At 39.7% G+C, this 15,664-nt stretch overlaps 1 protein-coding gene across 2 annotated transcripts; it reads left to right on the top strand.

Moving 5' to 3' along the window:
• Positions 1-1,285: 1,285 nt before the first annotated feature.
• Positions 1,286-15,397, top strand: LOC143515072 (polyamine deacetylase HDAC10-like). Of its 2 annotated transcripts, XM_077006991.1 has the most exons (20): positions 1,286-1,794; positions 1,870-2,004; positions 2,412-2,508; positions 2,619-2,716; positions 2,958-3,062; positions 3,153-3,221; positions 3,360-3,486; positions 4,110-4,175; positions 4,280-4,339; positions 6,691-6,780; positions 6,862-6,968; positions 7,238-7,305; positions 7,750-8,002; positions 8,469-8,559; positions 10,866-10,951; positions 11,081-11,134; positions 11,342-11,423; positions 12,031-12,222; positions 12,409-12,571; positions 12,772-15,397. In XM_077006991.1, exons 1-20 carry the CDS (start codon positions 1,733-1,735, stop codon positions 12,798-12,800), a joined length of 2,034 nt encoding a protein of 677 aa, XP_076863106.1. In that variant the 5' UTR covers positions 1,286-1,732; the 3' UTR covers positions 12,801-15,397. The 2 variants fall into 2 exon arrangements, with proteins under 2 accessions (XP_076863106.1, XP_076863107.1); XM_077006992.1 differs by lacking the exons at positions 1,870-2,004; positions 2,412-2,508; positions 2,619-2,716 and having other exon boundaries at positions 1,288-1,794.
• Positions 15,398-15,664: the final 267 nt, after the last annotated feature.

Below are 15,664 nucleotides of genomic sequence, written 5' to 3'. Positions count from 1 at the left end.
GCGACGAATCTAGCGCTAGGACCATGCAGAAAACGACCGCTCCGAGCCCCGCTCCGTTAACACTTTACGTTCCTAAAAATGAATTTTCCATGAAGCAAACCTGGCGACTTCGTGGCTGCATCCATGTAAAAACACGTACGATTTGTAATTCAAATTTTTGTGATTTTTGTGTAATTTTGTGATTTCAAAAGTGGGGGGGACATGGATTCGTCGCTATTTAAATATTTGGTTTTAACCGTAAAAACTGTGGGGGGGGGGGACCAAAACCGGCTTTTGAAAAAGTGGGGGGGACATGCCCCCCCCCCCCCCCCCCAATTACGTCCGTGCATCTACCTCTACTGTCCGCTTTCTTGCGCTCGTGTCGCCTCTCGTGAGCGCATTTTCTATGATACATAATACTATGCTGTCATTTCTATTGCGTACGATAGAATTAGGTTAAAGTCATCAGTCACTCAAACACTGAGTACCATTTTCTTTGCTCAATATTGCATGTGGTAAAAATACGCGAATCCGTATTTTCTGGGTATTACTGTAAGGATTTTTAGCTTGAGACTTTACTGCAGTTGATAAGCGTGTACGGTGCCGCCACTAGGTGGAGGCTATTCACCTTCTTATTTGATTTACAAAGGTCGACCTCATAACCTTTTGTTCCTCATTGTTTCCTTTTCTTGCCTCCACTCATCGAGTCGCTCCCTTTAGTTTATAAAGCAGCTTTGTACAATGATTGATTAAATAATAAATAAATAAATAATTTTATTTATATCATCCCCAGTAACAGAAAGCACATAGTTATAGAGACATTTTGTAACCTTATGATTACTTTTTAACAATGACCATCAGATATAGTCACATACCCTCTTAAAGTCAGTATTTGACATGATAATACCATATTTGTTTCAAATGACAGATTATGTAATAAAATAAAATAACGCAACTAGTTAATAAAAAGCTATTATTAAACCACAAATGTGGGAAGAGTGATATGCTCAATAGGTAATGTGTTCGTTCTTCCAAAAATGATGACAAATTAAAAAAAAATTTGTAAGTGAACACCTGGTTTATGGATAGTTTATTAAGGGCACACAAACAAAAAATCCAATATACCAACTTTACCGATTCCCTATACTCACATAATATTTGTGTGGAAATTTTAATCCGCATAAGCTAGAATTTTCACCTACCCTACGAACTACCTACGAACTGCTGTTAACACCGCACGCAGCTATTAGAATATACATTGGGTTACTATCGACATGTGTATTAATTGTATATTTTTGTGTGAATGTCGCGAGATCTGGCAACTCGCATGTGGTGCAGCAGGTAAATGTGTCCGGCTTGGCGGCTCTCTGCCCAGTTGCCCCCGGGACCGCAGAAATTGGGGTACTGCCGCTGACCGCAGTGCTGCTGATCTCAAGCTTGTTGATTCTTCCATCCTCGCATCTTAATCCGTGTTTCATTATGTGAGGAAAGGCGCGTGGACAGGACGTAAGGAAAGCGATGATTAACCTTGTGACGCCTCGTGAAAGTTACGAGATCCACCCAAACTTTGTTCTCAAAGAAGACCTCTCCAAAGGAAATTATAACTAGCTAAATGAATCATATTTAATGTTTGGGTTTTTTGTATATTTAAATAGAATTTTCTATATTTAAATCTTAATCAGTTCTGGATTTCTTGCTTCTTTAAGTAAAGTAAACTATAAACGAATAAGATTTTTTTTAAACGCTTATTATCATGTCTGGTACTGCATTAATCTACGACGACGAAATGACCCGGTACAAACTTCTCTGGACCGAGTAAGTTAAATTCCAAGTAAAGTGAATTTTGGTGTTTGCAAGCACGCGTATAAACTAGTTCTTTTATTTGCCTAGCCCGACCTGTGAGATTGAAAAACCTGAGCGGTTGATGGTTAGTTACGAAGCTTTAAAAAGCAAAGGTTTGGCGGAACGCTGCGAGTCCTTTACCGTTCGTGAAGCGACCGAGGAAGAAATTCTGCTAGCTCACAGGTGGGTTTGTTCAGGGGTAGCAGAAGATCCAAAGATTGGTTTAAATGATGTGTAAACATTATATTCTTTTAAATATATTAAATTTAATATATGTTATTACACCATTAGGATTAAGAAAATATTGCCACTGGAAATGACAGATACTTATGGACATTGTATCGACATGTTTACATAGCCAGCCAAAGCAAAGTAACTCCTCTACACTCTTGGAACTTTAGAACCCCATGGAATGAATTTGATGATTTAATGATTCAACAACATCTTTTTCATATATAAACTAGTTCCTCCTGTTTTTTTGTATATGTTTTTCAAACGTGTGAGTGTAATATATCTATGTATATATATGTGTGTGTGTGTGTGTGTGTATGTATATATATATTTTATATTGTGTGTGTGTATGCATGCAGCAAAGAATATCTTGAAGCAGTCAAACAGACCCCTCACTTAAGCTTGGAAGAGCTGATGTCTTTCACCCAGCAGTACAGCGATGTCTATTTTCATCCTGTAGGTGTCAGTTAAGCAGGCCAATGACTTCAACCAATTAGATTTTTTTTTAAATATAAAATATCGCAAACACCTCTGTATGTTCATCCTGGCATCTCTGTCATTTGTAGAACATTTACCACTGTGCTAAGCTGGCTGTTGGGGCCACGCTTCAGCTGGTGGATAATGTGATGACTGGGAAGGTGAGGAATGGAATGGCCCTTGTAAGGTGGGCGTCACGCCTCTAATTCTGCATTAGAGTAAATATGCAATGTGTTCTTTGTAACTGTGACTACGGCATGTTCCTTTTAGGTTCATTCATTATGGTTATGCATAACAGTATCACCAGGACTATCATCCCATAGATGGAGTACTAATGCTTAACTGAATGGTTCTGTTAAAATGTGTACAGTGCATTATATTTGTTCAGTCCTTTCTTCTCTCTCGCTTTTCCCCTATGCTTTCCTCAGGCCACCTGGTCATCACAGCCAGCGCAATGCAGCAAACGGTTTCTGTGTGTTCAACAATGTGGCCATTGCTGCTCTCTATGCCAAGAAGCACTACAACCTCAACAGGTAAAGAGTGCTGCGTGTCATAAGAGATGAGATGGACTCTGGCGGAAAGGAGCTAATTTGTACAGCGCGGGATGCTTTGTGTGTGTTCAGGATATTGATTGTGGACTGGGATATTCATCATGGACAGGGAGTGCAGTACTGCTTTGAAGAGGACCCCAGGTGAGGATGTTTTTCCCCTCAGAGAGGCATCAATACCAAAGGGAGCGTGTGTAAATGTGCCTGTTTGTCATTCACCCGTGTTTTTATTTTTGTTTTCTTGCCTACGTTTTCCTCTCACTCCATCGGTCTGGCTCTTAGTGTGCTCTATTTCTCCTGGCATCGCTATGAGCACCAGACCTTCTGGCCCTGCCTTGCTGAGTCTGATTATGATGGGATGGGAAAGGGAAAAGGAGCTGGCTTCAACATCAACTTGCCGTGGAACAAGGTACTTCTGGCTTTAAATGCAGACCAGAGTTCACCTTTGGGCTCTTTGGCAGGGCTAATTTCATTTTAGTCCAAGTGAATGTTTACTCCATGACTAGTAAAATAGCCCTTTGGGTCCAGTTTTAAGGGCTTATGAGACTGAAGGCAAAATACAAAGAACATGCATTAAAACAAGCAGGGACTTGGCAGAGCATCATGTGGAAAGATCCACAGGGTTAAAAAGACATTAAAATTGTTTCCCAAATGCGTTTTATTCAAGATTTCATTAATTTGTCGAGAATTAATTAAGCAGCCGATAAGTAAACTATGGTCCTCTAAAACGGGCAGAAGATAAATGAAAAGTATAGATGTTCTTGATTTGGAGTCGACCATAGTCATTGTTTCAGATCTGTCATGTGAAAATGTCTTGTTGCTATGTGCTCACATACTTGACCATACTGATCACAAGAAGTGAAGTGTGCATGGCCCAGCTTGGACTCTCCTTGCTGACGAGGAGAACAACAGAAAACATCACTGTACACTTTATTTCTAATACCAATTAATCACATCGTAATTTTTTTATATGAACACTAAGCAGTAAAATTAACTAGGTCACCAGACTTTTTCAATTCCTATTTTGTGCAGGTGGGGATGACCAACAGCGACTACCTCTATGCCTTTTTGCAAGTCCTTTTACCTGTTGCCTATGAGGTATGTATGACGGGAGGACGCTGGTTTACTGTATTATGGCCAGACATTGTGGTAGGTCTGTAAGGATGTGTCTGTGTGACTACTGTCATTCCCTTCCCTCCTAGTTTGACCCTGAGCTGGTGCTGATCTGTGCAGGCTTTGATTCTGCAATAGGAGACCCAGAGGTGGGAGACTGGGATTTCTTAATCCAGCTTTTCACATGTGTTTACAATCTAATAACGCATTTAATTAGTTTAAAGGCTTCTGTTTTATAGTGTAAGAAGGGTCAGAGGTGTAATTTGTAGTGAACATATATCACAAGGTGCATATGCCAAAAAAATCCCAAAGTCAGACTTCTTTCACACATGGGCAGAGGTGGAAAGAGTACTGAAAAATTGTAATTGAGTAAAAGTATCATTACTTTGCCTAAAATCTACTCAGAGTAAAAGTAAAATTACCCATCTCAAAATTTACTCGAGTAAAAGTACAAAATTACTTCATTTAAAATGTAATTTGAGTAAAAGTTACTTAGTTACTTTCAGTTATTTAATGCATGGATGAATCATGAACCAAATTCAGCACAAGTTGTTTTAATCGATTTCAACGCGTATTTAAGTGCACATCCACACTTGCAAAAAGATCAGCTGGGCTCAGGAACATACTTCCTCACAGCACAAGGACAATCACAACCTGTACCATAAAGTGCAAACAATTTTCAGTCCTATTGTCCAACGGACAACACTATGATAAGAATAAAGAAATTTAAATTACAAATTATTAAAAAAACAAAATGCACACAAAATTAAGTGCCTACAAGATGCCACGAATCAAACTAAAATGCAACAGGATTCCACTACTCACAATAAAATGCCCACAGGATCCCACATCAAAAATTTTAAAATGCTCATAGGATTCCACAGTTTAAAAGTAAGTGCTCACAGGATCCAACTATTCAAAATACAGTGCCCACCGGATCCCACTATTCACAATAAAATGCCCACAGGTTGCCACATCTCAAAATAAAACAAAATACGCACAGGATTCCACTATTTAAAACGCTCACAGGATCCAACTTTTCGATTCGAAAGCTAGATCAATTTCATACTTTCAGGGTTCGTACGGTCATGAAAAACCTGGAAAAGTTATGGAATTTGAAAATAGCAATTTCCAGGCCTGGATAAGTTTTGGAAAAACAAAAAATACTCAAATGTTTTGGAAAAGTCATGGAAATTTGCTTGACACAATAAATATATGTCGTTCCGATAACCGGAAGAAAAAATAAACATATATAATATAGCCATGTTTTTTCTTTGTGCGGACCACTAACGTAACTTCACAGGTTAGTTCGCTGCGTTAGCGTTGGACTCCAAGCGGAGCTGTAGATTGTACTTTGATGACGTGTAAATCAGCGTAATGCTGGTAAATGCCGATTCAACTATGGCTGCTTCAGTTGGACAAATACAAGCTATGGCTTGAGAAAGACAAGGACACGGGGCATGCAAAATGTGCACTGTGTGGTTAACCAACTGGTTAACGTTGGGGTTAGAGACTGAAAAGTCCGACGCAAAGCAGTTTTCGTTGTTAAGCGCGAATCTAGATTTAGACACGCCTTGATCGTAAACACAGAATAGAAAAAAACTAACAATGTTCTCGTGCGTACAGCGTGAGAAAGAGCGACCGCGTTGCCGAGATGGGCTGCGGTGGAGGCTGCGCTGCTTCAGCTTATCGTACACAATACAACACAACACTCCACTACACTCCACAGAGCTGCCACTGCACCTCCACGCACCGCGCGAAATTAAGAAAAGTCGGTCGTAACTCCGTCCGTCGTTAACCAGACCCGTCGGTAAAAGGGAACTCACCGGCTTTTAGCCCGGATACGGCTTATAGCTACAAAATTTTCCATTAAAAAAAACTTAGATGCGGCTTATATTGATATTGAAAATACGGTAAATGTTTATTTTTTCAATTAAACCATGTGTCTTTTCATTAATTGATGATATACTGTGGAATTTTAGCCTGGATTTTTTCTTATTTTTCGTGTCTACACATATGTTTAGAGAATGTACAGTCATTGAAATTTGTCTGAAAGTCATGGAAAAGTCATGGAAATTAGTTGTCAAAAAAGTGTATGAACCCTGTACTTTTCGAAATAAGTGCACCAGATTATTACCTGATTATGAGACAATGGAAAGGGCGCGTGCAAGGCAAGGCCATGCAATTGGCCTTCAGTTCTGGGACTCAGAAGTTTAAATTTCTGCCCGCATTTAATTTTTCACCAATATTTTTTTACTCAGTAATGTGAGGGCGTTCAAATGTAGTGAAGTAAAATTACTTGGGTCAAAATGTACTCAAGTAAAAGTAAAAATTACATATTTCAAAAACTACTCAGAAAATTACAAATTACTCATAAAAAGTACTCAATTACAGTAATGTGAGTAAATGTAATTAGTTACTTTCCACCCCTGCACATGGGATTGGGATTAAACGTCCATATTAGAATTACTTTTTAAAGTTTCATTTCCTCCCCTCCTAGGGTCACATGTGTGCCTCTCCAGAGATTTTTGGTCATCTAACACATCTGCTGATGTCTCTAGCAAATGGCAGGCTGTGTGTCGTCCTAGAGGTGTGTTCACACGTTTGTAAATATTGATGCGTACATGTGTTCACCATTCATTTAGCAGTGAATCTGTTTTCTTTCTCTTAGGGTGGGTACAACTTGACGTCTCTTGCTCAGTCAGTTTGCCAAACAGTGCAGACACTGCTTGGAGATCCTACACCCATATTGACTGGTATTGGATCACCTTGTCACAGGTGGGGTTGCAAATTAGACTGCCCAGATGACTGTGTCATAGCTTTATACTTCTGTATCGATAGCCATACATTGAAAATGATTGTGTGATGGAAAGCCTTCTGAAAATATTTTTAAAGCAGTGTCAAAGTTAAGATGTGATTTTAGAGAAAGCCAAAATTTGATTCCTTGTTTAAAACCAGTCAGCTTTGTAAAAGCAATAATTCATTTCAAAGATGTACATTTTCCACATTTGTCTTTTGCCTAATATATAGTATTATGACCCCTTTAGTGCTGTGGAGTCTGTTCAGAATGTTCAAGCTGTTCACCAGAGCCACTGGAGCTGTTTCAACCACATAAGTGAGTCAGAAGTGTTGCTTTATTTCAACCAGTTTCTTTACCTCTGAAACATTAATGATGTACATACACAGAACATATGGTCATGAGCCACAGTGAAGTCTGATGATTTTGTTTGTGCTAGTTACTACATGATCTAGTATTTGATAAGACATGCAAACCCTCCAAAAAACCTAAACGTATATTTGATATGAACTGGATAGTTTGGGTTAAAATATGTAAACGGCTTCTGTCACTTTTTTGTCCTCAGGAAACCCACTTTCTATCAGATGCTGGTCATGATCAGCATTCGCTCATTTAGTCTGATCGAGGTTTCTCCTACACAGTCAGATAGGCATGTAACACTTTAGGGTCTCATTTGCTACAGAAATGTATATAGAAAGTCCTTGGAAGGTGATCGCAGATCAGCAGTTCAAGCTAATGTTTGCCAATTAATTGTTTGTCTAGCTGTATCTCTAGTGTCGGAGCCCAGCACCAAGCGCAGCAGAAAGGAGGACGGAGATGGAGAGGACACCACTGAGACAAAGGACAAAACTGACAAAACTGAGGACATAGTGTGGGCTGAACCCTTACCCAGACCTGCTCCTCCTGTGCGCACAGTTGCAGTGGTTCCCACAGAACTGGAGGACTGTTTGCCAGAGGGTTGTCAGCACCTGGGTGAAATATCACAACTGTATATCGAGGAGGCAAAGAAAATAAGGTTAGGGGTGGGTGTGTGTGGGTGCGTGTGTGTGTTTTTAATTGGGCCTATACCCATTGCTGTCAACAATTACTTTCTGGCTTTGCCAGTTTGCGCAGGAAAATATATTAAAATAATTGGGTGTGCTTTCCCCAAACTTTATAAGAAATAGCATTTTGTGGTATGTGTCTATATATTGTTGAATGTCACCGTTATAGCTTGTCTTGACTCCACACTGGGTACTGATGGGAATTATCTTCACTGTTATGATCCTTCTTGTAAATGTGGTTTCATGCTACAAGATACTAGGAACGACATACAGTACACCAACATGCACTTTTGAATTTTCAAACTTGGAATATAATCACCAAAGTATTTATATTGTTATAGTAATGGAATTCCTTCTTTTCTCACTTAAGCCATTCTAGGTTAACATTTAATGTAATAATGGCAGCATGTTTGTAATGACTGCCATTTCTGGCTTCAGGAATGATCACGCACGAGACATGACCAATGAGAAGTCATTACAGTGTCTGCAGAATGTTCTTTCAGTTCTGGAGAAGATCAGGAATAAAGAGGTATGGCTGTGCGATTGGAAATAATTGGAGATAACCCACCATTCTGAAATTCCATACATGCAGATGAATCATTTTAATATTATCATTAAACTAAAATATTAATTAAATACATTTTTGGGTGTCTCAGTATACGCCCATGACTCCTCTCTTGGGTGTCTGTGTGTGTAACATCTGTTTCACCTATCTCATGTCATTGGCATCCCATGTTGCATGTGTATTGTTAGCATCTGTGTATACAAGTGTGTGTGTGTGTTCTCTGTGTCCTTTGTCTGTGTTTAAACCTTCCCAATATGTTCATGTTATACTTTTTGTCTTTGATCTTAAAATGAAAAAACTGCAAGTCAATGCCTCTGCATCTTGCCTGTCCTCATATTTGTGACATTGGGCTGTTTCTGCCTTTATTTATTCCTGTATTTCCACATTGATTTATTTGTGCGACTACGTTAATTGGGTAGGTGGTCCAAACCTCAGTCTGAAGTAAGATTAGTCAGCTGGGCAGAAAAGACAGACACAGTTGATTCTCGCTTATGACACAAGCTAGCTATGCTAACCTTCTGTAACATTAAAAGCCCAGAACCCTATAAGTGCTAGAATGGCCATAGATTGCATTTTAACTGTATCAAATTCAAATGGTTTAAAAAAAAAAGCATTTCATTTAGCAGTACTAGTTATAGTTACTGTATATAGATGTTAGGTATTTGGAAGGTATGTCTCCATTAGGAGGTCTGGATATGTCCACATTGTGACCCTCATGTGACTGGAGAGAACTTCTGAGACGGTATGCAGTTAGAAGTGCCTCAGTTTATTTTGTAATAGTCATCAAAGGCCAGAGTTTGTTTTTTTGTGTGTGTGTGGGGAGGGGGGGGGGGGGGATACAGGGGTTTGTGTATCAAGAACAGATTGCAACTGAAAAACATCATTGGATTAATTCTTAACATATTCTCAGAATCTGGCATATTCTTGGAATCCATTTCATACAGTTCTCCTTTCCAGCACTGTACCATAAAATGAAAAAAATAAAAAAACATTTTGAAGATCAACAAAACAACAATGTAGAAAAAACATCAGAATGTATTAGTATTGGTAGACCATATATGGGCACAAACAGCAGTGCGTAAAAGAGGAAGTGCTGTGCAGGCATGGGTCTGTTCTGTAAGAGGGGGATTGTAACAGCTATAAAAATGTTTAAAAAGCAAATATCCCGCTAGATATGTTTAAATGTGTCTTTGCAATTGTAGCCAAAAGGACAGTAACACTTAAGCAGTATAGGTTTCACCACTGGAGTTTTTTTTATCCATGTAACATTTAAGTACATATTGGTACTAAATGTCTACAACAGTATAACTGGTCCTAGCAGAAATTGGATTCATGCTTTAATTATTTCTATGGTGTTCATTAAAGATGTATAATATACCAAATATTACTTTATGGGTTAGTGTAACTTTATTAAGTGTAATCATTCATTTTCACGTTGTTTGCTGCATGCAGGGAAGCAGGTTTACTCGCAACTAGCACAACCACCTTTGACCTGCTGTGTCCTCCCATAGACTCCCACATACTGTTTTATGTCACAACTTGAGTCTCATTTTGCTTGCGGTGGGTGTTGACTTGCTGCTGCATGCTCTGCTGTTGTGGAGCTCTGTGGAGGTCTGGGATGGTGAAGTGCCCGTTGCACTTGCATGATGTTCATTTACTAATTTTAGAATTGTTTCACAAAATATTCTTATTGGTGCAGCCGGTCTTCAATGAGTTTTAAGCATTGATTCCAGCTGGATCAGTAGAACACATCTGCACCAGTCTTTGTGGTATTGTAGTACTTGGCTGTTTTGGGTGTAGGTTTGTGGCCAGTGCACTCATTCCAGATTTATCTCATTGGTTCCCCAATGGGTAAAGTGCTACCGTGCCTTGGTCTAGACAACCCCTGTTTGTCCACTGTAATATGTCATTCGGAGTTGGAATCAACTGCACTTGTCTCGTTCGCCCAGCTGACTTTTAGGCTGAGGTTTATGGCTGCTCGGTAAATTAACAGACACAGAAATACAGAAATTGTTGAAAAATGTTAAAAAATTTGTAGAAATGCAGAAATGGACCTAAGACATTCATTTTTTTTATGCCGTTTGCAGGACATTATATATATATATATATATATATATATATATATATATATATATATATATATATATATATATATATATAAAATGTCCTGCAAACGGCATAACAAAATGAATGTCTAATATAAATATAATATATTTAAGCATTTATTTAGTGCATTAAATGCATTATATTATTTGTACTGTCTGCTGCAGGTGTGTAATGGCATGGTGTTGGTTCCTGATGTGTTTGCGTTTGTGAGCTGTGCTGTGCAGCATGCCTTGGGCTCCCTTTGTGATCGGTATGAACTTTATTCCATATGTTTTACTGCATGGGAATCCTCTGTGTATTTGCAAGCTGTTGACGGAACAGGACATACTGAATGTCACTTTCATAGTGAAACATGCTTGTGTACTGTGATGTATTACAGGGTTCTGGTGGTGTTTGTAGGGGATGGCAATATTCCACTCGACACTCAAGATGGGTATGTATTTAGGCCATTTTGTGTGTCTGTCCTGGGAACATTTTTAGTATAAAGAAGTCTTGTTGTATTTAGGTGAACATAACCACTACACTACAGAAACCCGTCTGTGTTAGTTATAGCCAGTGTGTACACAGACAACTCATCAGACAGGCACACACTCATACATACCCTCCTTTCATTCACTATTGTTTTGGCATTTCTCTACAGGAGAGTGCTTTTGGTACAGATCTGTAGTAAGGAGCCTGAAGGGGTGAAGTCTCACTACCATGTGCCTGTGTGTCTGAGCAAGGTGTGTTCACTCTCCTATAAGCACATGGACTTTCTGTAATTCCTTGCAGCTGGTTCTAATATAGCAAGGGTAGTGATAAAGGTGAGTAACCTCACTGACTGAGCCAATGATACAGTCTCAGTTAAACAGTGGTAGTATATAATGGGGTACTAAGACAGTTCAACCCCTGCAAAGGTCTCGTTTTATTTAAAATGGGCTACAAAATGGTAATACATCGATGGATATCTGTTTCAATATGGTAATACATAGATGGTCATCTGATGCAATATGATTGAATCATTTGTAGTACACAAATGCTGAAGAGTAGATGAGTAGATTTGTTGTTCTGCGTTAGTGGGCATGGTTGTTTGTAGGCTGGCTTAGTGCTGGTTGTTTCTTTTTTCTTTGTGCTTATGTTTATGTAGGCCTGTTTCAGCCCACACATGAGCAGATTCTCATCCCAGATGGCAATTCCTGCTTTAAAAAAATAAAAATTCAATTTTTGTCCATCACAGCCTCATCATGCATGCATCATCTTCAATTAACAGCTGTGGATCCATTACATAAAGCTTTGGTTTGGCACGTATAACAGATGTGTTGTGTCTCTGTCTCATTACACTTCCCTCAGGGTTTGTGTGAAGCAGCGAGTGTGATTCAGGCCGTGCTGGGCCTGCTCCTGCCCCTGGCATACGAGTTTGGCCCAGGCCTTGTGGTGGAGGCGCTGGGAGACGGTAGCAGCAAGCAGGACGTGCCCGTCTGGTCACAGCTCACCAGTCTGTTGCAGGGGCTGGGACAGGGCAGGACTCTGGCCCTCCTCCAGGTCAGTACTGGTGGTATGGCAAGGGCAGGCCTGCGTTTCTAGCATGTTCTTAGGAGCAGTGGGGTCCTTATAATGGTAATGAGTTTTATATAGTCCTTCTTTATTTGCAGTTAACTGTGTACCACAGTATAGATAGGATGGACATGTTTTTGCTGGTAGTGTTGTAATCATGTTTTCTTCATAAAGCGAGACTGTGGTTCGGAGATGGTGAGTGCTACTGGAGTGTCTCTGTTGGGCTCCCCTGCCCCATCTCTTGGGCCCCTGGGGGCACCTCTGTCTGAAGATGTCGAGGCTTTAGAGGCACAACGACAGAGACTGAAGAGCCAGTGGGGTCTTCTGTTAAAGACTGGTGAGTTTCCTTCCATTTCCTTCACTTCATGAGAAATTGTGAGCGCAAATCCAAAAGTGTATAATTGTGTGTGTGTGTGTGTGTGTGTGTGTGTGTGTGTGTGTGTGTGTGTGTGTGTGTGTGTGTGTGTGTGTGTGTGTGTGTGTGTGTGTGTGTGTGTGTGTGTGCGCGTGCGTGCGCGCATGTGTGCATGCTTTCAGAAAGCAGAACAGAGAGTCAGGACAAATGAGCTCTCTGCCATACTCCAGAAGAAGATGGAAATTCCAGAAGACGTAAATATGCTCTTCTTTCCACTGCACAATAACTATTTTAGAGGGTGGTGCGTATATGACGTTGCTTTAAAGATGAACCAAGTTGTACGTACTATTATTACTACAATCCATCTGAAGACCGATTATGAACCTCACCCATTATTGCCACATGAAAATTATGAAATACTTCCTGATTTAGGCTTAAAAAGGAGCATTGACCTGGTGAACATTTTCATTGCATTTTATGGTGGTGGACATATGATTGATAAAAATATAATGCTTTCGTCCTTTCGATTAAATAGCTGTTTGTTTTTGTCAGGCATTTTAAATATGTTGAAATGTATTGTACTGGGACAAAATAAAGCTTTGTCATTTATAACCATGCTTTAACGATTCACGGTTAAGTAACCCGCTTTAAGCAAAGATTGTGGCCATTGGTTATCAAATTTTTAAATAATTTGTTTTAATAAATCTGTCAGTGTTTTGTATTTCAAATGATGTTTAATTGCATATTTTATTCAGAAAGTATAGTAACCAGGAATGGTAGTCTTTGTCTACCAGTAGTGCAAATTTAGAATGATTCTTCTGTACCTTTTTTGAAAAATCCAAATTAATGTCCTAATGGTAGTAGAGCTTGGAGATGATATGATTATATATCAGGAACCTTTCACTATCACCAGTGTATGTTTGGGCAGATTTCACTGTAGATTTCACTTTCCTCATGAATCCATTTTATGTTTGTACTACATTTAGGTGAATTAACAATCATGCCATATAGGCTGAATATCTATTTTCCAAGAAATTCCCATATTGCCAAAACAATTCCCTAACCACACATGAGTTTGAAGACCCTTAACTATCATCACTGAAAGTCTGGACAGATTTCACTGTACCATTCCCTTTTAAATCCATTTTAAGTTCATACCATATTTAGGCAAATTAAAGCACTAAATGTCATATTGGCTGAATATCTAGTTCTCAAGAATAATACCTAAACAATTCAACTACTATCATCAGTGTATGTTTGGGCAGATTTCACTAGCAAATTCCTCACAAATCATAACTGAAAATTTTATATTTCCAGCATCATTAATAGGGTCTAGAGGACCCCGCAGATTTCAAAACCATTCCACTGCTAATCAAGAGAGGTAGTAGCCCTTCTCTATCAATATTACAATCTTAGTAAGATTTCATCCATCCATCCATCCATCCATTTTCATCCGCTTTATCCGGGTTCGGGTCGCGGGGGCAGTAGCCTAAGCAAAGAGGCTTTCTCTCCCCAGCCACCTCTTCTAGCACTTCTGAGAGGATACCGAGGCATTCCCAGGACAGCCGAGAGATATAATCTCTCCAGCGTGTCCTGGGTTTTCCCCGGGGTCTCCTCCCAGTTCAACATGCCTGGAGTGCCTCCCTAGGGAGGTGCCCAGGCAGCATCCAGACCAGATGCCTGAACCACCTCAACTGGCTCCTCTCTACGTGGAGGTGCAGCGACTCTACTTCGAGCCTCTCCTGGATGACTGTGCTCCATACCTTATCTCTAAGGGAGAGCCGGGACAACCTGTGGAGAAAACTCATTTCGGCCGCTTGTATTTGCAATCTCATTCTTTCGGTCACTACCCAGAGCTCGTGACCATAGGTAAGAGTCGGAACGTAGATTGACCAGTAAATCGAGAGCTTTGCTTTTTGGCTCAGTTCTCTCTTCACCACAACGGTCCGGTACAGCGTCCGCAATACTGTAGCCGCAGCACCGATCTGCCTGTCAATCTCTGGTTCCATCCTTCCCTGACTCGTGAACAACAACCTGAGATACTTGAACTCCTCCACTTGAGGCAAGGACTCACTCTTGACCCAGAGAGGGCACTCCACCCTTGTCCGACTGAGTACCATGGTCTCAGTTTAAGAGGTGCTGTATTATTAGACCTGGTTATCAAAATAAGCAGTGTAATATGTTGACTTGCACATTTAAGCTGAGCTGAATTTTGCAGTTTTACATTCTTGCTTTTGTGTTTTTTTTCTATTTAAGCCTTTTTTCTAATATTACCATTTCATGAATTACTATTGTTCTGCAACCACAAAGTTAGGGTCAGGTGTACCAGGTTTTGCTCTACGTTTCCCAGTGATTGAAGTTTTGTACAACTATATGCCTTATTTCATGTCCATTTTCCTTTTTTACCTGGTAGGGCAAATAAGATATGGGTTGAATGTTTCGCAGAATGCAGGAGACTTGCATAATTGAAGAGTCCAGGTGGTTACAAAGGTGGTTCTATCTATTTTTTCTGAAAAGGGGAATTTGAAATCAGCCTATAAGATGTGAGTGTATGAGTTCACCTAAATGTATGTAAATTCAAAAATGGTACATAATGTAAACATGAACATAATGTGGATTATTGAAAAAAATGGTTCAGTGAAATGTGCCTTAACTTGAATCTAAATCTGAATGATTAAAAAATGGTTGACAGTGGCACTGTTCAGCCATGGAGTAACCCTTTACCTGTACAAGTGTCGCAGTGCACGACTGATATCCTCTGTGATCCCCTGCAGTTAGCCAAGTCCTACAATAAACGTCAAAAAACTATGTTGTGCTATTTTGTGTTCATTATTCAATTTACATATATTACTAATTGTTTAATGCAATGATGCAAGTAAAATAGTTAAAGTGAATTACTTTTTAGTGCAGTAAAAGTGCATATCTACACCAAAGCTCTTCAAAAAATATGAAAGTATTTATCTGTGCCTAGGCAGCGTTAGTTTGAGGTGAGCAGCGAAATTCCGTAAAATGAAGTATACGGGTGCGTTCAGATTTAAAGCGCGGATGTATTGACAGTGACTCGCTAAAGCGCCG

Source organism: Brachyhypopomus gauderio, chromosome 5 (genome assembly GCF_052324685.1).
Source record: "Brachyhypopomus gauderio isolate BG-103 chromosome 5, BGAUD_0.2, whole genome shotgun sequence".
Taxonomy (NCBI): domain Eukaryota; kingdom Metazoa; phylum Chordata; class Actinopteri; order Gymnotiformes; family Hypopomidae; genus Brachyhypopomus; species Brachyhypopomus gauderio.
The sequence above is the reverse complement of the archived record's forward strand: the minus strand, read 5'-3'. Positions and strand labels throughout refer to the sequence as shown.

Coding starts and splice junctions, on each gene's coding strand:
- LOC143515072 (XM_077006991.1), top strand. CDS start 1,733: ATGTCTGGTACTGCATTAATCTACGACGACGAAATGACCCGGTACAAA. Junction 3,063..3,152: donor AAGCACTACAACCTCAACAG/GTAAAGAGTGCT, acceptor GTGTGTGTTCAG/GATATTGATTGTGGACTGGG. Junction 8,003..8,468: donor GAGGAGGCAAAGAAAATAAG/GTTAGGGGTGGG, acceptor TTCTGGCTTCAG/GAATGATCACGCACGAGACA.